The 24,425-nt window shown below is 51.1% G+C and overlaps 1 protein-coding gene across 3 annotated transcripts; it reads left to right on the forward strand.

Annotated features, from left to right (window-relative positions):
- MASP1 (MBL associated serine protease 1) lies at positions 1–23,747 on the forward strand. Of its 3 annotated transcripts, none has more exons than XM_071566619.1 (11): positions 1–358; positions 2,196–2,421; positions 9,432–9,609; positions 9,882–10,013; positions 10,461–10,657; positions 10,945–11,092; positions 12,202–12,320; positions 13,167–13,245; positions 17,491–17,670; positions 18,622–18,696; positions 21,209–23,747. In XM_071566619.1, the coding sequence occupies exons 1-11, from the start codon at positions 30–32 to the stop codon at positions 22,102–22,104; spliced, it is 2,559 nt and encodes an 852-aa protein (XP_071422720.1). In that variant the 5' UTR covers positions 1–29; the 3' UTR covers positions 22,105–23,747. The 3 variants fall into 3 exon arrangements, with proteins under 3 accessions (XP_071422720.1, XP_071422722.1, XP_071422721.1); XM_071566620.1 differs by having other exon boundaries at positions 212–358; positions 17,491–17,628; XM_071566621.1 differs by lacking the exons at positions 17,491–17,670; positions 18,622–18,696; positions 21,209–23,747 and adding an exon at positions 14,823–15,345 and having other exon boundaries at positions 4–358.
- The last annotated feature ends 678 nt before the right edge of the window (positions 23,748–24,425 follow it).

The raw sequence follows: 24,425 nt of genomic DNA on the forward strand, positions 1-24,425 counted from the left end.
GAGATTAGAGAAGACAAAAACTCCGCTGAATGCTGGAGCGCGGGGCAGCCCCGCGGCGGAGAGGAGGGAGAGGCGGGCGGGGAGGAGGGCTCGAATGCGGGCAGGTCTGCCTGCCTGCCTGCTTGCTGCCCGCCTGGATGTGGGGAACGGCTGCAGGCAGGGAAAGGCGTGACCTGCATGGAAAATGCCAGACAACTCCAGACGCACACACACATAGGCGCACACACGCTCACGAACCTCTGGACAGAGATAAAGTGGAGAGCGGAGCGCTGGGAAGGAGGCAAAGCCGGCCCCCGCGAACGAGCCATCGGTCCTCCGCACCAAATTCCCCAGGAAACCCTTCCAGCAGCAAAATGAGGTGAGTACCTCCGCACGGGCTGCCCTCGGGCTCCCGCACACCACAGTGTCAGGGCTCGGCCGGGCAGGGGGGGCCATCCTGCTGAGGAAGGTTTCTCGATAATGACCGTGGCTTCAGTTCCCCTGTCTGTGAGCAAACAAGGCATTGTTCATGCCTCGGCTTCGTGCCGCCGCCCAGCCTGCATGTTGGCATCCCGCAGGAGCATCGGGTGATGGGCACCGCTCTGCTGTGGCCCGAGGGAGAAAGGTGCGAGCGAGGCACGACCTGCTGCACGGGCTTCAGGTTTCTGTGGACACCACGGTCATTAATCACTCTTGAGGTTAAGACTTTTCCGTCATGGGGAATAAGTTTGATGCTGTTTTATCTCGGGTGTTTAAGGGGAATGCAGAGTTGCACCAGCAGACAGCCCGTTGATATCGAGGACATGATGCCCATTTACCCTTGCTGAGCATCCAGGCCCATGCGTGTGCTCTGATAACAGGAGAAACAGTTTTTCCCTTCACACATTGTTGTGGTTTCAAAAAGTTGTTAAAAAAGGCACATTCAACCTCACTCTTCTTGAAAGAAAAATCAATCCAAATTTCTCAGTTTTATTTTTCTTTGTGACGAAGAGCAAGAAAAGTGATGGCACTACACAGAAGAACCCCAGAAATTTACTGCCCTGAAAGAACACAGACAGGTTAAAAATAATCCACTAATGCAGCTTCAATTTCCTCACTGGCATACCTAAATCAAGCCCTGATTTTGAAACCAGGTGTACATGTTCGTGTGAGTAGTCCAGTGTCTGTAGTACACACCTACAAGCCTTTGCCAGACCTTAGTGCCTATTTTAGAAAGTAGAAATTTTCATCTCTAATGACTCTAATGCCCTTTGTATGCTCTGCTGTGTGTAAAGTCTTGAGTTTTGATCGTCTTTCTGGGTTTTATGCAACAGCAGAGGCTTTTGTGTTCACACCTCCAGCACAGGTGGTGTTCTCTCCTTGCACAAATACTGCATTTATGTTCACTTTCATGGTCAAACGGAACTCAAAGCTGGTGTGAAGTCAGCTGGACTGCCACTGATTTACTGTCCTCTCTGCCTTCCTCTGGGACCAACAAGTTGGTAACAAGTCGGGACAAACTCTTGAGGCTCAGATTTTTTAAAAGATGTGTTTGATGACAGAACACCTCTAAAAAGGAAAAGAAAAAAGAAGAAAAAAAGAAAAAAAAAGAAAAGAAAAAAGAAAAAAATAAAAGAGAAAAAGAAAAAAACTAGTGTAACATGCAGGGTTGAGCTGCTGAGGCCCAGGTCTGTTTTACCCAGCATCGAAGACTGTTCTGTTTATTGAAAGCTAATGATTCCAATTTGGCAGGATGAGGCTAAGCAGTAGTACCAATAATAATAATAATGATACCTAACAGTTATTGCCATGATGCTTTCCTTAAACCGATTTAGAAAGCATCATTATTTTATTAAGCATCTAAGCATCCTTATGTTTATTCTTCCATTAAATATGGGCTTGCCCATCAGAGCCCCATTAGTTAATGGATGTGTTGCCAATGGCTGCTCCTCCCAGAAGCCTGAGAAACACCAAACTCCTGATGGCACTTCGAGCTGACTGGGAGCTGTGGAGGTGCCTTTGCATTACATGTGGCACCTGTGTCACACACCTTTTAAAGGGGTTTCCCCTCACAGGAGCCACACGCATCGCCCACCCCCTTGCTACCTCCTGTGGTTTGACAGGGAGGGTGCTTATGGCAACTCCTCGTGCACAATCCACTTGTGAAAAGAGATGAGCCTTCAGCAGGTTTTGTCATTTCTAGTGTTTCATTTCATCTCCTCATGTATGTTTTCCAGGTACCTCTTGACCTGGCCCTTTTGTGCCTTGCTGCTCTGCATGGCAGATGCCATCGAGCTGACAGACATGTTTGGGGAGATCCAGTCTCCCAACTTCCCCGATTCCTACCCCAGTGACTCGGAAGTGACGTGGAACATCTCTGTGCCTGATGGATTTAAAATCAAGCTGTACTTTATGCATTTTGACTTGGAGTCATCCTACCTCTGTGAATATGACTATGTGAAGGTGAGTGGTGAGATCATGGGGCAGATGGTGAGGTGGACAGCAGACCTGTTGGGCCAGCTGAGAAGGGGTAGTGCTGAAAAAGCTGAGAACAAGACAGTTTTCCCCATTTATTGTGCACAGGAGTCATCAGTCCAGTGGACCATGGGGAGAACACAGGTAGACTGACAACATCCATTGGACTAACAGTGAGTGGGATATCAGAGTCAGAGTTTACTCATGGAGGACCTCATTTCTGAAAGTATTTGGGCATCTGATTCTCATTGAACCAAATGGGATTTTGCATACACATGGGCTGATGAAACCCTGGTGGCTAAACTAGCAGCATGGACCACTCTGATGCCAGCCATGTGCAAGAAGGACCCCTGCACTGGGTGCACCTTCTCAGGCCAAGGGGTGTGCAATTGCAGCCAGCCTGGGTCCCTGGACATGGCTTGCAGGCTCTTGGGACACACTATCCAGCCCCCAGGGAAGCAAAAATGAAAGGTTAGAACTGAGCTTAAGGATGCTATTGAGGTTCCCAGGGAGCTGTCATGGCCAAAACCTCCAAATATTTCAGTCTGCTTCATTGCTGGACAGTAACCCATCCAAAACTGCAGTGGACCACTCACAAAGCAACCTTACCTTCTGCACTACAAGTCTCTCCAGACAGGACTCTCCTTCCCATCCAGGACAAGCGGGTCCTCCATATCTTTGAAAATGGTCAAGTTTGGTGCTTCCGGCAGACCAGAAGTAACAAGCAGGTGCTTTCTAGGTTTGCTTGGCTGAACATACCTCACCCCATTGCCCAGCACAAGCCTCGCCCAGCCCCTCCACACATAGGTAGGTAGGTGGAGGTTGCTCCCAGATCTGAAACCACAGAACTTGGCCCTGGTGCTGGTTGCCAGATAATTGAAATTATTATTTTATTCTTGCTCTAAGAAAACCAAGCAATAATTTGTGTGGGTTTTCCTCTAGGATCTCGTGCTCACTGCTGTAATTTCCCCTTTGTGCTGGCACTCATTCTGCTACTAACAGCTCTCATTGAGGTTTGATTAGTTCTTTCTGCTTCTCCTGGATCTTCTCCAAGCACAAGGTCTAGGGACATATATAGAGATATATTGCTTTAAAAACCCAATAAGCTCAAGAAACAGATTTCTTGGAAACTTTCCCCATTCCAAGCTTTACCCCTCCCACCCTTCACCCCCTGCTCTTTTTTCCTTTTTCATAAGGCTCCCTGTTATTTGGCCATGGTGCCAAGTTGGCACCACAGCTCTCCCTGCTGCTGGATTTCTGTAAGAAGGCAGTATTTTTCACAGGGATTTAGATCTCAGCTGTATAAATTTGCTCAGGGCTGTAACTCAGCTTATGGAGACTCCACCACAGAATTACATTTTGAAAAGTGATGAAAATGGATGGATTACAGGAAATCCATAGTTTGCTGGGTAAGGATGCAATCTTTGTGCTACTAAACCACCAGCTTAGAAAACATCAAGGAGAGCAGGGAATGATTCCATGGCTATTTTCCTCCTTTGGTTTTCACGTCCAGCTCTGTCTGCATCGGTGCATAGTGTAAAAGCAGCTTCAGCACACTCTTTGACAGAGGCCACAGTGAACAGCTACAGAATATAACTATAGATGTGGCAGTCACAGCTGGTTCTCTGTAATACTCCACTGGTCCCAGTGAGCAAGCTTAGAAAGACACAGGTGGATTTCTGCATTGCATGGCACTCAATGGATTCCCCACCCATGAGCTTGTACTGTTGCTTTCTGAGCTCATGGGTGACTTTAATCTCTGCAGCATCACATGGCAGAAAGGTGCACAGGCTGAATATATGAGTACATGCTTCTGTGTGTTTGTGTGTGTGCGTGTTTGTGTATGTGTGTGTGTGAAGAAACACCTTCTTGTTTGTTCTGAGTCTTCATCTTCTTGACTGCCATAGGAAGGAGATTAAAATGGGGCTGATCAGGTGGAGACTCAACTCAGGACAGGCAAAAATCCCTTGTACCCCAGCCTTTGCTCTCACTCCTTGGCTGCCCATACACCCAAGCTCTTGAGCACTGTAGAAATTCATCCCAAGCAAGCTCAGGGTGAGCCGAGCTGCAAACCCACACAGACCTCTGCCTTCGGGGTGGTCTGCAGAAGGGAACAGTTTCCAGAGCTCTAAAACAATGGCTAATTAAAACAATAGCTGTTTATTTATATACATGCACATCTACGCGTGTGCCTGTGTATATATGTAAAAAGATCATGGCTCCTAAAGAAATGTTCACAAGATGGGAGGCTTTTTTGTGCAAATGGAGATAGCAGAGAGAGGTATTGAGCCAGGAGAAATGAGAGGAACAGACACCCCCACAATACCCAACTAGGAAAGCCCTCCATGCAGGTAGAAAGCACCAGTCACACACTGCCTCGGGAAGCCAAACTCCAGGCCTCAGCACACTGGAGACAGCCTCTTCTCAGCCACCTGCCAGATTCCTGGGGACAGGGATGGAGCAGCCATCCACCCTGGGCTTTCAGCTCCTGCCCTCTGCCATGCTCCTCAGCAGGCTCTGCTGGGCTTGTCACTGCCTGCAGGAACCTGACCTGGGGGTTCCTCTTTTGCCGAGGATCTCACCATGGTTTTGTCCAACTCCTTTCTGGGGTCACCCAGCAGTGAACACTTTTGCATACAAGTCTTCAGCACTGGCCCAGGTCACCACAAGAGCCACAGCCATGACCAGGAAATCAGGTTAAGTGACCTGAATAGTGTCACTGAGGAGCACTGTGGAAGAGGCAAAGAGATGGACAATGAGAAATCCTAACTTCTGAGAGGCCTTCATGGGTAAATCCCCAAGCTTATTAGGGAGATCTGAGCATGACATTTTGCACATCACTCAGTGAACCCCTGCAATGAAATCACTCCCTGAGAACTTGGCAGCCAGCTCGGTACAGCTTCTTGATTGAAGTGAATATGGGGGCACACCCCCTTGCTGATCATACCTGCAGGGCTGGGAACATGCAAGGGCTGGGAACAAGCTTGGTGCTTCATTCAGATCAGTGCATGCCCAGCCTGGGGCTGCAAGAAGGGTGCACGGGACCCATCCACACCTTCCTCTGCTCAAAGGAAGGAGAAGAAGCACGAATCAAGGTTTGACACGAACTGGGAGTTCAGAAGAAGTGCATCCTCTTTTGGTCTTGTCAGCCAGCCCCAGCCAGGGGGTTATTCATGCCCTGGGAGTGTGGGGTCCCAAGAGGAGCACTTCAGATCCTGGGAGGCAGCTGGGAGATGGCTCTGCATGGAGGAGTGAGGTGGCACTGGCCACCCCCTGCACCGCTGGGGACCATGGTTAACCCCCAGTGCAAGGGAAGGAGGACCAGGCATGGAAGCAAACCAGCAGCTCCTGCAACACCCCAGCATCCCACCTGCGTCTCTTTTCACCCCCAGCTGCTCCAGGAACAGGCCTGGCCCAGAAATAGAGCATGTGGGCACAGCTGCCATGCCAGGAGGGGACAGTCTCTGGCCACCAAGCCAAGTCCACAGCGCAGGAAACCAGCCATCCTCCTTTTTCCCCCATGGCAGGGCTGCCACATGTTCCGATGGAAATTTACGGCAAATTCATGTTTGCATATGAAAGGCTCCTTGATGTGTGTCAGGGAGAGGATGGACAGCATGTTGGTGAGAGGCTCTCCAGGAGACCTAAATAGAGGCCCTTGCAGGGGCTGTCCCATCCCTGCCTCATTCCCAGCAGTCCGCAGCGGCAGATATGTGAAAAAAAGCCCTGTTGATCTGGGTGTTGCGTTCTTGCCACACTCTGACTGCGGGGCCGCTCTGCAGGGGCCACTTCGTGCCCTTCCCTGGCTTTGAGCATCTCCTCCCCATGTCATGTTCCCAGTGTCTTCAGCCCAGCACTGCGATTTCTCTGCTTAATGAGCCATTTATATATATTACAAGTGGTGTGTTTGGCCTTCATCAGTCCAATTAGTGCATTCCTGGAGGGCTGGAGGGGGGTGCTGGCGACGGCTGTGTTTCCGTATTGCCGACTGCTGCTCCTCTCCAGCAGCAGACACCAAACTGCCGAGCCAAATTCCCCTTGGTGATCATAGCATTTCATTAACCCGCCGGCTGCATGAGGCATCTCCTGCAGGAGGAACGTCTGGAGCATCAGTGCCCCAGGATCCCCAGCAGCCCATACTCTGGGGCAGGCTTTCTTTCCTGCTGAGCAGGGGTGTCCCAGATCCTGCCCTAAAGGGGGAAATCACTGTGGGGCAGAAAAGGGCCCCACAGCTTGGGACACCCCTTAGCCACAGCACCAGCCAATATCCAGGGGGACAGAGCCATAACCAGGGAGGGACTCCCATCTGCCTCCATCCACAGGGGCAGAAATCTTAGTGAGAGGATGAGGATGAAGGCAGAAACAGGGAAGACTGCAGGAGACATTGGCAAGGGTAAATTTAAGGCACAAGGGTGTCGCTATATTTTATTTTTCAAAAGAGGATTCTTTCAGCGTATTTTTATAGGGAATTTCTTTGTGGCAATTGATATTTCCCTCAGGGACACATCTTCTCTAGTGAAAACGTCGACATCATGACCCGAGAGGGAGAAACTCCAAACAAACAACCGGGATTTAATTACCAGCCTGCTCGCTGGATGTAAATGATCTACAAAAAAAAGTATACAGTCCCCAGCAGAAGCAGCAAATATTAACCAGGGATGATGACCTCTCTGTTTAGTTTACTGCTGGAGGGCTGCCTCTGCTCCCTGTGGCTTGGGGCATGGGACCCGTCTCAGATAAGAGGCTGTGGATACCTTCAGTGAGGAGAGCATGGCTCTCCCGGGCCCCATCCTGCCACTCTGGGACTGTATCCAGGGATGCTGGGGGCAGTGTTGGGGCTGGCCCCATGGCCAGATCATCCTCAGGCTGAGACACAGGGCACTGAGATTTTTCCGCACTTTGGTGGGGCTGAAGGAGAGGGATGAGAGCTCACACAGTGGCTCATGTGTCCTGGCAGAGGTGACAGCCACCAGCCCCACACAGAGCAGCCAGCTGGAAATTCCTTCTTCCCACAGATTTCCTTAAGAAAAAGCATTCTCTGCAGAAAAGGCTGCATCCTGAGTTCTTGTGCAGCCAAGTCTGCATGTTGGGGCTGAAATGCCTTTTTCCCTCACTTTTGATGATGGCACTCCCGTTTTTCAGTCTGAAACACTATTTCAAAACAATCTTTCAGATTTAAAAGCTATTCTAAAGCACCACAGTATAGTTCAAAGGGATTGAAACCAGATGGAGCCCAAATTACTTGTTTTCTTTTTTTCCCTCAGATGCCATTACAAAAAAAAAAATATTCAATTGGGTTTTTGTCCCAAAGCAGGCCGAGAGTTTTTTTGTCCAAATTCTCAAAATTTATCATCGGAAAGTTTCTCTTTTCTGGCCAGCTCCAGCTTGTATGAGAGGATGGAAAATATCTGGAGGCAATGTCAAGGCATGCTGAGTTGCCATTTCCATGTTGGCTTTCCCTGATGTGAATGAGTTTCCGCCTGTTCAGTTCTGGGAAATTTCCCTTTCAGTCCCAGACCCTCTCCAGCCAACACATCCTAAGGGTCTCCAGGTGACAGGGATGCAATTGGAGAGTGGTCTTGCCTTGCTGAGGCCATGCAGGCTGGGGACAGCTTTCCAACACCTCCAGGGCCCCATGGGTCCCTGAGTAGATGAATGTTTTCCCCAGCCATGTGCTGGGGGACTGCACACTTCATCACAGCCTCAATAGCCGTGGCTTGGAATGAGCCTTGGCGGGCTGGCTGGTGGTGTTCATCACATTCTTCTGATGAGGCTTATTCATAGCCAAATCTCCTGAGGGAGAGCAGGCAGGGTGCTGGGAACCACCTGGGAGAGATTGTGATTGAGACAGAGGTTGGGGATGGGGTGTGTAGAAGAAGGAGATTGATCAGTGCTGGAGAAGATGGCAATGAAAAAAGGAAAGAAGGGGATATCCAGGGAAAATTGGAGGGTTTTCTGCAGGGATTGTTTCTTTAATGCACAGGTAAGGCTGTTTTTTAAAGGAATACACATAGAGACTACAGAATTTGCTGACGTGACAACAGGGCACACTGACTCATTGCTTCTCTTCTTTAGCCCTCTGGACGCATGGTGAGAGTCCAAACACTGCCTGGCACCACAGGTCTGGAGCCAGACAGGGACCCTGGGTGGTAGGGGCGGGACCAAGATTGTCCAGAGGCAGCCCAGGGAACAAAAACACAATTACAGCTGCTGCTTTGAACTGGTGAAAAACCAGTGGGTGCTCTGGGCTCCCAGCACCCTCCCAGCAGCACAGCCCTCACGCAGGTGCTGTGCCTGGATCAGTGTGAGGGCCATGGGAAGGGGTGAGGGGGAACATCTAGGTACTGACAGCTCTGAGTGGGAGTGACACATCCCAGGGACTGATTTTCACACCTCTTCTTCTGCACCACCTGTCCACATCCTCACTCCGCCTCCCAAACAGGCTCCCACCCTGCATCCTCCCCTTATACCCCAAAGCTCCTCTCATCCTGGATGCTATGTGCTCTAGACATCCTCTTCAGAGGGTGACTCCAGGCAGAGTAGACAGACCTGAATCCCTGTGCCCATTTTGCACAACCCACTAAATTGCTTTACTGCACTAATAGCATCTCAAAAAACTAGAGCAGTGAGAGTCAGACCTGCCATGCTCTGAGCATCCGTGAAATCATGCTTGGCTGCAGAAGGTGGAGTGAATACAGTGGGAATGGCTGGAAAATGCTATTTCAGAAATGTCCTGGGAAGGGCCAAGGCAGCAGAACACTGAGCAGGATGGGGCTTGCAGGGGCCAGAGCTGCATCCTCAGGCTGTGGCTTTCCAGGGCTACCAGATGGGCAGCCTGTCCCACGAAGACACTGCTCAGCCTGGCAGGGGTCAGGCTGGGCAAGCACAGGCAGAGAGTTGTGAGCTCCTGGGTGCAGAGAATGGTTCCAAGCCAAGCCTGATGTCCCTTAGGAATGCACAGCAGGTTCTCCAGGCTCACCTCTTCTTTCTGCTAACAGATTGCAGCTGAGGATCAGGAGCTGGCAACCTTCTGTGGCAGGGAGACAACAGACACAGAGCAGGCTCCTGGCCAGCAAGTGATCCTGTCTCCCGGGCCCTACATGGGGCTCACCTTCAGGTCTGACTTCTCCAATGAGGAACGCTTCACTGGCTTTGATGCCCATTACACAGCTGTGGGTAAGCAGCATTTGAGCCTTCAGGACCAGTTTGCTGGGGTAGGGTAACAAATTTGCAAAGATCACATCCCAGGTCAGCCTTGAGGAGCCTGGCAAGAGAAGTGTTTGTGTGCAACCCTGTGGCACACAGTGTTTGTGTGCAACCTCACTGGGTGCTTGTGTGACCCACCACAGGGGACAACTAATTTCTCAGTGTTGGAGCAAATATCTCTTTGAGGAGTGGCACTTGGAGTGCTGCAGGGTGACCTCTCTGCCTTGTTATCTCCACCCTAGATGTGGATGAGTGCCTGGAGAAGAGTGATGAAGAGCTGGCATGTGACCACTACTGCCACAACTACATCGGCGGGTATTACTGCTCCTGCAGGTTCGGCTACATCCTCCACTCTGACAACCGGACCTGCAAAGGTACCACCCAGGCACCATTTGGACACAGGGTGGTCACACAGAGGGGTCACTGTGCAGGCAACAGACCTACCAAACACAGGCAAAACTGCACCTTTTTGCTGCCAGGAGGGGATGAGGTGCCTCTTCCCCTCCAAACCAGTAATCTGGGATTGGTTTTGACAATGGTCTTTGCTCCTCAGCTAAGCTCTATAGACCTCCTCAAGTCAGACAAATTAAAGGGTGTAGTCTGTGCTCTGAAACTGCATCATGTAAATAGGTGCTCAGCCCAGGGCTGCTGTGCCACAGGCTTATTTGGAAGTTGGCTGTGTGAGATTCTCCATGCATGGAAAAATATTTGGGTTCCATGAACCTGCTCAACAGACCCCACTCCACTGGGAGGGCTTCTGAGTGTGGTCAAAATTGGGACATGACTGTCAGGGCCCTGACAGAGCCATGGCTGTGTTTCAGTGGAGTGCAGCGATAACCTCTACACCCAAAGGAGTGGGGTGATCACCAGTGCCGACTTCCCCAGCCCCTACCCCAAGAGCTCAGACTGCCTGTACCGTATCGAGCTGGAGGAGGGTTTCTTCATCACCCTGGACTTTGAGGACAGCTTTGACGTGGAAGACCATCCCGAGGTGACCTGTCCATATGACTACATGAAGGTGAGCTGGGCTCTGCACACTCCTCCTCTCCTGCCCACCTTTCTTTTCCCCAGTGACCTAGTGATGGGACAAATGGCCCCTCTCTAAACAGGATTGATGGAGCCAGCAGGAGCCCTGTGCTCTTACCACATCTGATTTTGTCCCTTTCAGCCAACAGTGAGCCTCTTTCTGTTTATATCCCCCCAATACATGGAGCTTAAGCCCCACTGACCCCTCTGCAGGTCCATCCATTAGCCTCAGGAATCAAAGAGCCTCCTCACATCATCCACTTGTCTTTGCCTTGACAGATCAAAGCTGGCCAAAGGGAGTTTGGACCTTTCTGTGGAGAGAAGTCCCCAGGACACATTGAAACCCAAACCAACAGTGTACAGATCCTCTTTCACAGTGACAACTCTGGAGAGAACAGGGGCTGGAAGCTATCATACACAGCAATTGGTAAGTCCTGCTGGTTTCCTCTGTCTGCTGGTCTTGGGAATGGGGAAGGGCTTTATAAACCCTGCAAATGAACACCATGAGTTTGGTGGTCCATGATCCTGTCTCTAGAAAGGATCCATGCCAGAAATCACACAAGGAGAGGCATAAAATAACACATAGCCCTTCGTCCAAAGGGAGTATTTTTCAGATGGGCCCTGAAACAAGATGACATTGCAAAGCAGAGCAATTTCAGGCAGGATAATTGTATAGGTGGCCAAGAAGGCCAATGGGATCCTGGCCTGTATCAAAAAGAGCATGGCCAGCAGGACCAGGGAAGTGATCCTTCCCCTGTACTCTGCGTTGGTGAGGCCACACCTTGAGTACTGTGTTCAGTTCTGGGCCCCTCAGTTCAGAAAGGATATTGAGATGCTGGAGCGAGTCCAGAGAAGAGCTACAAGGCTGGTGAAGGGACTGGAGCATAGGTCCTATGGGGAGAGGCTGAGGGAGCTGGGGTTGTTTAGCCTGGAGAAGAGGAGGCTCAGAGGTGACCCCATCACTGTCTAGAACTACCTGAAGGGAAGTTCTGGCCAGGTGGGGGTTGGTCTCTTCTCCCAGGCACTCAGCAATAGGACAAGGAGGCACAGGCTTAAGCTCTGCCAGGGGAAATTTAAGTTGGGTATCAGAAAAAAAATTCTTTACAGAGAGAGTAATCAGGCATTGGAATGGGCTGCCCAGAGAGGTGGTGGACTCACCTTCCCTGGAGATTTTTAAACGCAGATTGGCCGTGGCACTGAGTGCCATGATCCAGTAAATGGACTGGAGCTGGACCAAGGGTTGGACTCGATGATCTCGGAGGTCTTTTCCAACGCAATCGATTCTATGATGCTATGATTCTGTTAGCTCCCAGATTTGTAATGCCCAAAGCCAGAGAATTATAGACTGGATGAAAGACCTAGAGCCTCCATGCCTTCTAGGAGAGCTTGGATGAGCCATGCCAGTGCAGACTAGTACAGAGAAGGGCAGAGATGCTCAGACTCTGCTACATGAACTGGGTGACAGAGCTGGGACTCCGCATTTCTTCCATTTATTTCTCTGAGTTTGTTTTGCTTCTTTTTCTTTTTAATTCAAAGGAAACCCATGTCCACTAGTGCAACCACCAATCAATGGGAAAATTGAGCCTTCTCAAGCCAAGTACACCTTCAAAGATCAGGTTGTCATCAGCTGCAACACCGGATACAAAGTGCTGAAGGTAGGGGGCCATGATTTGGAGCTGGGAATAAGGGTAGAAAATGCAGGATCATTCTTCTCAAAGCCATTGGATGTCTGGGAGAGTGAACACAACCCACGCACCATCCTTACCCTCTTCCCAGGGGCAAGAAAAAAGCCTCTTCTGAGAGCCACCACCTTTCCAAAGACGCAGAGGAAGAGAGAAGACAGCAGTTTCCTGAGCCACCCTCTCAGCATCCCTCCAGACCCAGCAAGCTCACAGAATGTCAGGCTTGACACTTCTGCCAGAGAAAAAGTCAGCAAAAGCCCTGGAGGAGTTGACAGGGCTCTGTCTGCTCCCCATCTCAGTGGGCACTGGCTCAGCAGCCCTACAGAGGCCACCATTCACTGACTAGGAGGTTTTCTGGGATTTTGGGACAGCTTCAGCAAGTCCTGGGAGGCAGGATTTTGGCAGGCCCTCTTCGGGAAACAGCTGGGAGCCACAGGGAGCGTGGGTGACTCATGGGGTGGCTGTCTTCCCTGCAAACCAGTAGCCCACTGTCACTTCCAACATGGAGTTGGGTATTTCTCTGATCTCCCCCTAGTGCATTTTTCATGCAGAGCTGCCTCCTTACCCATCCCATCATTTAGAATATGAATAAATGACTCCAGTTCATTTGCTTTCAGCATGCCACTGAGTTGCTGGCAATGAGAAAACTCTTCAAGTTTTTCATTATTATTTTATTGAAATTTTTATCTAAAAAGTCCTCTTTGAGGGGAGTCTGGATATACCTTGACCAAATTGCCAAGAAATTCCCTTTTAATTGAGAGATTTACTTCTTTGCCTTAAACATTAATTGGGTTTTTTTTGTTGGCACCTTCTGTACAGGATAACCTGGAAAGTGACTCCTTTCAGATCGAGTGTCTGAAGGACGGGACGTGGAGTAACAAGATCCCTATCTGCCAAAGTAAGGACACGCTTCCCCACCCTGCCAATGTCTTTTTCCTGCTAAAATCATGTCATACTAATGGGCACTGCTCTGCCAGAGTGGAGTTCCTTGCTCAGAGACATAAACCTAGCCAGAGAGGCTACGTAACTCTGCAAAGCTCTTTTGGCTTGTTCTTGGATAACATAGTGGGGCTCAGTCCAAATACCACAAGCAGGAGATTGGTGCTCTTATTTACATTACTCATATAACTTGATTTGCGAGCTGCTTTGCTGTCTCCCTGTCAAAGAAAGAGCAAGCCTGGCTCTTGAGAACTGGCTCTGTCTGATAAATCTGGGAGAATTTGGGATAATCCTTGTCCAAATTTCCCTCCCAATGGAGTCTGCCGAGACCCAGGTACTAGCCTAAGCTGGGCACTCCTCAGCTAAATGAAAAGTTGTCCAAATATTTACAAACCTTAAAATGGGAGAATAGGGCAGAAGAAATGCCATTTGAAAGGACAGGTGATGATTTTCATCATCTCTTCTTTCATCTAACACAGCTCCTCTCTCAGCTCAGGCTTGAGAGATGTAACTGGTAACATCTTTTCCCCAAGCCCCTCAGCCCTCAGTCTACTGCTCAGTGTGCTGTAAGGCTGGCCCAGAGAGGAGAAAAGATGCACACATGCTCAGAGAGTGTCCCAGATCCTTCCAGGAGAGGCAGAAGGTGATGTTTTCTAGGGATGTTGGGATTCAGGCTCTCCTCACCTGGGCAAATCCTTTTTCTTTTAATAATATTGTGGATCTTACGTTAGAAGAGTATTTCTGGAGTTTGAATTCATGTTTCTCACTCAAAATGGAAACTAGGAGGCTCTCAGACCTGCTAAGTAGATTTGTAGCTGAAAGAGCTGTTTAGAAAATGTGGGGTCAGTGATGCCTCTGCCCTGCCAAGGAACTCCCCACTCCTATGCTCTCCTTATCACAGTCTCCCCTTGACTGTATCCAGCTTGAACAGTGATCAAATAAATTTGCATCATCTAAGAAACAGAACAAAATTCCAGGTAAATATTTTTAACTCCAGAAAAATGGGGGTTTTGAGAAAATTTAAGGGATTACCTGCATTATTCCAGCTGGGCTGGAACTGATCCCTTCTTGTGTAATATGACTCACTACATGAAATTTCTAAGACTTTTTTGGAAAGCCAAGAAGCCCCTAAATGGGCAATTCAGGCCTCCAAACTGTAAAGCTTTCCACCTCTCCAGGATGTCTGTGAGAGGCAGGTTACAAGCAAGAATGTTTTCAGAAAGTAATGCAGAAAATAGAAAACTTCTCAGCCAATGTGGATAAAGTCCAGTTTCATAGCCTGGAGAGGATAAACACAAACCTATGACAGCTCCTCCCAACCACTGCCTCCAGGCTGCCCTGGCCCAGCAGAGTAAGAGGGTCCCCAGCAGGGCCATGGCTCCACTGGCCTCCACAGCACCCTGGCACGGCTCGTCGGGTGCTCATTAACGATTTCTGGTGTTTTGGGGGCTGGGTTTCCTGCATGTCTCTCTCTGCTCATCCACTAATTGGGCTTTCTCTCTCTGCTCTCCTCCTTCTCCTCTGCTTTTGGTGCAGCTGCAGATAGAGCCAACAACCAGACAGAGGGAAGAGCCGGCTCGGAGCAAGTGGCCGCGTGAGGTTGGTGCCGGCCGTGGCACCCCGATGGGCAGCCTGTCTTGATGCCCTTCTCTGATCTGTCCAGTACCCAGGGCAGGCTTCCTTTGCTGCTGGCCTGGCTGCCAAATCCATCTCTGTGGCTTGTCTAACCAGCATGGCACTGTTAACCCCTCTGTGCCTGGTGCTTTCTTAACTCCATCTTGAGAAGGGGAAAGGAAATTGGAGCCAAACTCCACCTTTCTCACTGTCATGCCACCCCATGGGAAGGGTGCCCACCTGGCCTGAGCACCACTGCCTGGGTACCACACACTCCTGCCAGCTCCTGGTGTGTCCGTATCCATCCCTCTCTGTACAGATCCCTTGGCCGCCTCAGCTCCCCCTCCAAGGCGGCTGCTGCACAAGTAGTGTGGCTTGGCTGCCTGGTTGGTTGTTTGGATTCAGTCTCCCACTGCCCTTCCTCCCTGGCCCAGTGTCACAAATAAGAAACACTCCTTCCTCTCCTCTCTCCAAGAGTCCTGGTGCCTTTCAGACCCTCTGGACAAGGAGGCCTGGAGGATGGGTTGGCATCACCAGCCCTTTCCTGCTGGCACCAAGCCTTGACACCAGCGCAGCGGGATGGATGTTCCTCTGCCTCCTCTTTGCTTCCCACTGCTGGCACGGCAGAGATGAGGATGGGCTGGCCTCAGGCTGACTGCAGCTGCGGGAGGTCAAAGCCTGGTATCTGGCCCCATTCATGTACCCAGGAGTCAGGGGCATGCACCCTGGACTCCCTGAGGCATCGGGGCCTTCACTGGGAGGAAGCTGTGATGTGGATCAGAGGCTGAGAGAGGAGGAGCAGGAGGTGTGTGTTGGGGAGCTCAGTCCACTTCTGGTCCTACAAAGATGGGCATGCTAAATGACCCCTTTCCTGAGGGAAAGCTCTGGAAAGGTTCACAGAACAAATGCCCTCCCCTCACCTCTTCAGCAGGACTTGGGACACTGGTGCAGCAACACCTCTCCGTAAGAGCCCATTCTCCTGGCATCAGACCTGCCCAGACCCAGGGGGCACACAGGGGTGAGATGGGCTCTGCAGACCAGTGAATGCTGCCTAGCATAGATAACCCCAGGGTAGAGATGCAGTCCAGGATGGTCCTCCAATATTCATTCCCTCCTTCCTGCAAGGAAAGAGGTACCCAGAGTCTCCACCCAGCCAGGTTGCACTCACACACTTATACCCCATCACCTGCTGTCCCTACAGAAGTTGGAGGGGACCCTGGTGAATGGTGAGCTGAAGCATTTTGCTATAAATCAGGCTTTTTTCACCCAAGCAATTAGGCAACCCTGAGCATCAGTATGTATCCGTTGTTCCAGCTACTCCTTCTGGTGAGTTCTCTCTTTGTTAGCTTGGATCACTTCACGAATCAGGACTCCTGTCCTCATCCCCTTTGCATCCTGGAGCACATGCAGACCCACGTCCAAAGGGAGTCATCCACAGGATCTGCTTTCTGCAAAGTCACACATCCTCTACGCAGTCCCTTATCCTAAACAGCAGAATCCAGCCCCATAACACTGCATTTCCTGACAGGAGCAGGCTCTGGTTCCTGCCCTCTGGTGGGGCAGGTCCCCCAGGATGGGGCAGCAGGAAGCTGCACAGCATCACCGGAGTGTGCTGTGACCTGCCCACATGGCCGGGAGCTGCAGCCCCAAGGGAGTGACTCTGGCTTTGGTGGATGAACCCTCTTGCAGCCTGGGGTCCTTTCTGGTGTATTTGACACAAACCCAATACAGAGGACAAGCTGGGAGGAGAGGCTGGGCAGGGCACTCCAATGCATCTAGGGGAGAAAGGGGACCATGGACAGGCCATGGGAAAGGGCAATGGCACCCTGAGAATTCTTATGCCTCCATCAGACCATGAACCAACCTTGCCAGTGTCCTGGGGGATGGAGCAGGTTTGGTCTCACCCACATCTGCTGGCCTCATCCCTGCCTGCAGACCAACCAAGTCACACTCTTCATCTCCTGTTGTAATAGGACAGCCAGGACCAAGGGTCATTCAGCCTGTGCTTAACAGCATTGTTTGGTGAGCAAGAGCAGAGCAGGATGGGCTGGACCGTGCTCTCAGCAAAGCCTTGTGCATAGAGGAACACCACTGATGCACGGCATAGGCTAGTGAATAACTGCCTGCTTCCTCCTGCCCACTTCTAAGGGATGCAAAGGCGTAGTCCAGGACCATCTCACAACAGATCTCACCTGCCTGAGCAGGCTTCTTCCCCTCTCAGTGGAATAGCAGAGAGATCTCACACTAAATGGAGGGCTTCCGAGGACTGGGGTCTCCACCAGTATGAGTGGTGCTGGCCACAGAGTGCAGTAGAGCTCTGCCAGTCCTGTGCCCTGGGTGTGCAGCGTGGCTGTAGGAGTGTTTCACAAGCGGTTCTGAGAGCTTTCTGCCTTCTGCTGCCATCTGAGACCATGTCAGGCTGTGTGTCCTGCAGTGCCCTAGAGAAAGCAGACACAGAACTATACAAGCCTTTGCCTTGCCCCACAGGGCCACCATCACATGCCAAAGCCCAGCACTACCTGCCTGCTGGCTGGCTGGATAACCCAAGAAACAGCACAGGGTTCAATCCCCTTTCTGTGTTGGGTTTCAGTTGCTGACTGCAAAGCGCCGCCGGAGCTGGAGCATGGCTTTGTCACCTACTCCACGAGGAGCAACCTGACCACCTACCGAGCAGCCATCCAGTACCACTGCCAGCACCCCTACTACCACATGGCCCCCAACAGCACGGGTGAGCAGTGGGGCCAGGCCACGTCCCCACAGCACAGTGCAGGTGGGCATGTGGCCGTGTGTGTGTGCCTTTGCAAGCGGGGGGAGCCTGGGGTGGATGCTCTGCAAAGGGCAGGCTGTGGATGTAGCCTATACATGCTGTACCCTGCACCTGGACTACCAGACTGGACACATCCTGCTCCTCAGCGAGGTAGGATGGAGTTGGCCCTGCCTGGTGTTTTGCCTGGGTGTTTCACAGCCTCAGCAGAGCAGTGTGGGTGTACCACGTTCTGCCTTCTTACCCTGTCATCTGCTCCCTGCAGGCTATGAAATTAGGAAAAAGTGAAAGGAGCTGCTGCTGGAGAGAACACCAGGTCCAGAAGCCTCAGTAAAGGCTCCGTAAGGCTCCTCATCCCAGCACCCAAATGTTTAGCATAGCCAAAGCTGAACAGATAATAGTGGGATCATATCAGACTGGAGTTTCTCCCCTCACCCCCCTAGTCCACAACCACAGAAAAACCACAAGGCACTTTGACAAGAACCCTCTGCACCATTTCAACTCAGCTCTGGGCAGCAGGAAGGGTGTGTACACACTCCAGCCCATCTTCCTCCTCCTCCCTCAGCAAGCAGCCAAAGGAATTCCTCACATTCCTGTCTCCCTGCTTGTATCTCCCGCTGGCCCTGTGCATGTGGGCCCAGCATCCCATGTGCATTAGCAGAACGGGCACGGGCAATATTTATGTGGAGGCAAGTGCCGGCAGAGACTGAGGGCACAGCACAGCCCTCCAGACAGATCAAGGCAATGAAAACGAGGATGGTGACATGTCCCCTGCATGGGAACAGAGCTGCCAGGGCCCCCCAGGAAATGAAGCACAGAGAGCATTAACAGGGAAGTCACCTGATGCTCTTAAAAGGGGCTCTCAGGGTCCTGGCAGCTGGGCAATGTCTCCTCACTGCAAAGGACAACCCCTCACGCCAGAACCACAAGACCAGCTATCACTTTGCTCTCTTCCAGCCACCTACATGTGCGACGAATCTGGGGTGTGGAGGAGCGAGGAGCTGGGGATCAAGCTGCCTTCCTGCCGACCAGGTACTGGTGCTGGGGCAGCTGGTTCCTGCAGTGAGGGGTGCAGAGCAGGGACATGCAGGGAGGGGATGCTGACCAGACCTAACACTTCCCTAGGCAGGGACTGTGCTCCCTGGTGACAATGCCACATGCCTTGGCTATTCGTATCCAACTGCCACAATGCATGGCAAGGAGGGTGGAGGGGACAGAGACTTTCTGCTCTCCCAGCTGTCCCAGATGGTCAAGGTGCAATGGTGGCCCTGGGCAGCAGGGATGAGGGAATATGTTCCTGACGGTATAGGGCAGCAGTGGGGTTACAGCCCTCCTAGCTGTCAGGGCTCCCCAAGCTCACCATTACAGCATACAAGGAAACCAGCAGCCCCAGGGCAGAGCCCACTGGCCATGTTCAGCCTCCACGATCCCTGGCGGTGGCTCCAGCCAAGGGTAGAGCATTACCTGGCTGTCAGCTCCTGTAGGCAGTGTGTAGACCCAGTAGCAATTATCACCTCTTCAAGCCTTGCAGAAGAACTCAAGTGATTTGCAGGGAAGGAAAAGTCCCAAGTCTTTGAGCAGTGGCAGAAATGTTTGCAGCCAGCAAGTTTCTAGGACAAGTGCCCACTCTGGATTAAACAAAAGTCTCTGAGACATTCGCTGACTATAGCCAAGAGTGAGGCCAGGTCTGGCTGGCAGGTCGGGGGCCTGGAGGCAGCTTGGGTGTGGGTTGGGATCAGCCATGCAGGGAAGACTTTCCAGAAAGGTGCAGGGATCCAGTTGCCATCCACCCCAGGGTCTGAACACTGGCTCAGGCCCATGGAGGGTATCTGTTTTCCAGTCATGCAGAGCCACTGCAAGGCCAGAGGAAGGACCCCTCAGATTCACCACAAAACTACAAGACGAGGGCTGTGGCTGCTCTTGTTGTGGCAGCTGCTCCCTGTATCTCTGCTTGATGTTTCAGCCTGAACTAATTTGAGCTGGGAGCATATGGGGACAGCTTTTGGGGCCATAGCTGCTTTCATGGGGCATTTCCAGGCCTTCTGACTAGTGACAGAAGTCAGAGACTTCAGGAAAATGGAAAATCCCAGAGAGAGGGTGACGCTCTCCTGAGATCAGCATCTGCAGGCAGCAGCTGGCCAGCTGTTCTTCAGCTCTTCCCCCTTGTGTCACGCACCTCCCCATCAATAGAAACCTCTCTTCCAGGCCACTCCATGCCTGTGTCTGCCATTAGTGGTAGCAGTTGCAGCCTGGTCAGCATTTTTGATTTGTAATTTAATGGAATAAATATTTGACTGGATACACTTCCTTTAAAACCATCTCCCTGGGACAACCATCGGCTTCAGTGCAGCAGACCATCTGGGCTGGGACACAGGAATTCTTTTCCTGGGCATGTTTTCTATTCCTTTCAGCACTGGAAAAGGCAGGGATGGTGAGCACATGCAGAGACACCATGTTCCCTCCCTGATAGAGTCATGTTTTTCCTAGAGGCAGACCCCATTTGTGACAAATCCACATTAGCAGCTCCCAGTGCTCCTGCACTGGTTCCAAGGCTGATTCTCAGCTCCTGTCCCATCACCCTGAAAGGTCAGATCCTCTTTTTTTGAGACTTTGCATCCTCCCCTCTCAGTGCAGATGACATCAGGGTAGAGGCCTGGCACTTTCCATGGAGGATATGGGTTCTCTTTGCAGACTCAGGGATGAGACCAGCACCTGAGCTGCTGCAATTCAGGAATCTTGCAGATGTAGAAGGACAAGCCCAAACTGGCTCCCACAACCTCCCAGCGACATCAGCACCCACCAGCTAGTTGGGAGTCCCTCTCCACAGTGTTGCCACAGGCATGCATCAGCCCTACCACCACCAACCATGTCCCAAGGCTGAAGTTCTGCAGGGACAGGATTGTCCCTCCCCACCCTGTTCAACTGTCTCAGAGTCACCTTCAGCATCCTGAGTCACTTCTCTTCCTCACACTGTGTCGCAGTGCCTGGATAAAGCTCCTGGACACAAACCAGTCAGCATGTCAGGGCTCTTCAGACATTAATTCTAGGTCTGTTGAAGAGCTGAGCAGAGGGGTTCTGGTTTGGCTGCCAGAATTGTGGTGAGGAGGTGCAGAGTAAAGCCCATGGTGCTAGGCAATGTGGCTGAGCCTTCCTCAGCTGCAGCTCATATGGGAGGGTAAATGCCATGGCCATGAGAATACAGACCTCATGGCATGTCTCAGAGCAAGAGGTGAGACTGGGCTGATGTCAAGCTGCAGTCCTCCTGCTGGCATTCCCCTGGGTTTCTTGGCACACTGAGCAGGAGCTGGAAGGTCTGGGAAGGGTTGAGCAAGCACATGGGTCACAGTGAGGCTGCAGGTTTACTCATTTGGCCTTTCTGCTTCTGAAGTGGTGTGGGTCTGGCCAAATCACTCCAGAAACTACAAAAGAGAGGATTTGGTTTAAAGACAACCAGCCATGTGGCATGACCTACAGAGATATCCCTTTTCATTTGTTCTCTAGATAAGTAAGCTGGAAGTAACTTTTCTGTCCTTTCCACCCCCAGTGTGTGGCCAGCCAGCTCGTCCTCTGCCTGGGATCATCAAGCGCATCATTGGCGGGCGGAATGCAGAGCCTGGCTTCTTCCCCTGGCAGGCCTTGATTGTGGTGGAGGACATGTCCCGGGTGCCCAATGACAAATGGTTTGGCAGTGGGGCTCTGCTCTCAGACTCCTGGGTGCTGACAGCTGCTCATGTGCTCCGCTCCCAGCGGCGGGACAAGACTGTCATCCCTGTCTCCAAGGAGCACGTCACTGTCTACCTGGCCCTTCATGATGTGAGGAATAAGATGGATGCTGTGAACCGGACAGTGGAGAGGATCATCCTCCATGAGGAGTTTGACATCCAGAACTACAACCATGACATTGCTCTAGTCAAGCTGAAGGAGAAGGTGACCATGGGGAAGTATGTCATGCCTGTCTGTCTGCCCCAGTTTGAGCATGAGCTGGAGGGGCCTCACCCCAACACACTGGGGCTGGTGGCTGGCTGGGGTATCTCCAACCCCAACATCACAGTGGATGAGATCATCAGCTCGGGCATGAGGACCCTGTCTGACATCCTGCAATACGTCAAGCTGCCAGTTGTGCTGCACGCCGAGTGCAAGACCAGCTACGAGTCGCGGTCAGGCAACTACAGCGTGACTGAAAACATGTTCTGTGCTGGCTACTATGAAGGTGGGAAGGACACTTGTTTGGGAGACAGTGGGGGTGCCTTTGTCATCCAGGATCCAGGAACCCGGAGGTGGGTGGCCCAAGGGCTGGTCTCATGGGGTGGCCCAGAAGAGTGTGGCAGCAAGCAGGTGTACGGTGTGTACACCAAGGTCTCTAACTATGTGGACTGGGTGGAGAAGAAAACAGGCTCCTTAGAGAGGTGGACTTTTCTGGACCCAGAGCTGGAGAGATGAGTGACTAAGCAGCCTGCTGCCACCACAGCTCTCTTCTTGTTGTTGTTATTGTTTAATGTGCTCCAGACTCTGGTCTTTCACAAGCAACAGCCACGATACTCCACACATGCCAAGACTTTGCCAGCCCTCCAGGTCATTTATTTCACTTGGTCCCACATCCCTTCACTTCCATTCTTAGGAAATGCTTGCTAGGGAGCTGGGGGAAGGGAGTGAAGGACAGGATCTCAGCTGGTGTCCTCAGCTTGTGCTGCTCATCTGCAAACCTCACTCACACTCCAGGGAGCCTCCCTCTAATCCAGGAAAAAGGCACAGCAATTGAGACAGCGTTTCCCTGACACCAAAGCTTTGTGCCACACACAGGGAATTACCCCCAACCCTGGGACTCTCTGGCAAATCTTCTCATCAAAAGATGCAACTACAGAGCCTATGGACAGCACAGGAAACCTATCTGGGGAAGCCTGGACTCCACAGGTCCCCTACACTTTCTGTGTGAGGATTAGTGAGAGAGTTCTGGGGGGTTGCTATGATTTTTATTTGCAAACATCCCTGCCTGAGGTGATAACCACCTGGCCCTAAGGATGTGAGGATGTATCCACAGTTAGCCTTAAACTTCAGCCATGGCTGCCAAGACAGCACCAGCCCAATTGTCTACCGGTATTCCACCATGTGGGATGAGTGACCCACAGGGGCCACCAGGGGCAGGGAGCAGGGGTTTGGACTCAGCATCACCCTCACCTCCAGCCACCAAAACTTCTCTAACCCTCTGTCACATCAAGACTTCAATCCCACCCCCAGACTAGCTCTGTGGTTTCCAGCCACAGCAGACCTCCCAAGGGGAGTTTTCCAACATATGAGACAGCATCACATTGTCTGTACTTAAGCAATACTTATTTTCAGCAGAATCATTTCAGAAAAAAGCATCCTTCCTTGGGCTTTTACCTCTTTCTCAGAGACCTGATTAGTCCTGCATGACAGTTTATTCCTTCTTGCAAGAACCTAGTCCCTTTTAACTGCTTTTAAGGTCATTGATTTAGCTGATTTACAGCTTACCGATGGTGTTCAGCAATTTTTCATGGCTCTTGAGGCCTATTGCAGGTGTCCAAGTCATTTTAGACTGATCAAAACTCACCTGACACACCAGAAGTATTCACATCTTGCCAGCTTCCCTCTGTGGCCCATGTAGACAAGTAAGCCTTGCCAAGGAACAAGGTCAGGTGAGGTTGCATTACCTCCTCGGGGACACCTTCTCCTTCATTTTCCAGCAAAGCCCTCCTAGAATTGTAAGCAACATGCAAAAATTGTCTACTATCCTCTCTGTCTTCCTTCCTGCCTCTCTTCCTCCTCCTCCTCCTTTGGTTTTGCAATGAAAAGAAGAAACTAGCAGAGGATGAGCCACTCTGACATTTTGCTATTATCTAAAAAGCCATTTGTAGAGCATGTAGAGGAGCAGAAGGCCTAAGGAAGGTCAAGCTTGGAGACACACTATGAACTGTACTCTTGGCTGTGTCACGTAACTACAAGGTATTTTTTAATATATATGTATTTCTTCTGCATTTTTTTACATTCTGTAAAGTATCTAATGTCATGTAAGGATGGTTCTCTGCAATCTTCCTCCTGAGAACATAATAAAATTTTTATATGTACTGAGTTTGTCCCCCGAGACTTTCATTCCAAGAGGAAAATGGTCAAGGCTGGTTACCAGTCTCTGCCATACACACCTCCACTCCCAGGAGGATTCTCACACCATCCTTCACTCCAGTGGCTGCTTAGCCATGGCCCACGCAGCTTCATGGGCTCAGACAGACCCTGAATAGCCCTGAATACAAATCACAAAAAGGGAGACAAATGAGATTCTGTCTCCTTTAATTATTTATGTCCTCAGCACATCACTGAAGAAGGGGCAATGGCAAGAGAGGGCAGCAACCTGTGTGCTGAGAATAGTATTTAAATCTGAGTTCAACTGACATGAGGAAAAAATAACAGGTATGTGATTTTTGCTATAAAATAGGTGAAAAATCAGCACATCTCCAGTAGCTGTTGGACTGAGAAGGTGTGTCTTCACAGCAGAGGCTCTGCAGCAAGCTCAGATGTGAGCTGAGGCAGGGACAAAACTCTGCCAGGCATCTCTGCATCACAGGCTGTGAAAATCTAGCCTTTGGAGAGAGCTTAAAATCATGGCCACTGTTTCTTACCATGTGTCTTGAGCCAAGGATGAGAGCTGGGTTGTTGATCCCTATTTTCCTATGGCACAGAACTGAAAAACAGCACCAGGCTCCTCTGTGTTGATGGCAGGGAGGATGGTGGTGGGTTTGGCTCACTCA

This window comes from Pithys albifrons, chromosome 11 (genome assembly GCF_047495875.1).
Source record: "Pithys albifrons albifrons isolate INPA30051 chromosome 11, PitAlb_v1, whole genome shotgun sequence".
NCBI lineage: Eukaryota > Metazoa > Chordata > Aves > Passeriformes > Thamnophilidae > Pithys > Pithys albifrons.

Bases quoted from the DNA above. Each gene is read 5' to 3' on its own strand.
- MASP1 (XM_071566619.1), top strand. From the start codon at position 30: ATGCTGGAGCGCGGGGCAGCCCCGCGGCGGAGAGGAGGGAGAGGCGGG. The intron at 9,610-9,881 runs GTAAGCAGCATT...TCTCCACCCTAG, and splicing joins TGCCCATTACACAGCTGTGG to ATGTGGATGAGTGCCTGGAG. The intron at 10,014-10,460 runs GTACCACCCAGG...GCTGTGTTTCAG, and splicing joins TGACAACCGGACCTGCAAAG to TGGAGTGCAGCGATAACCTC.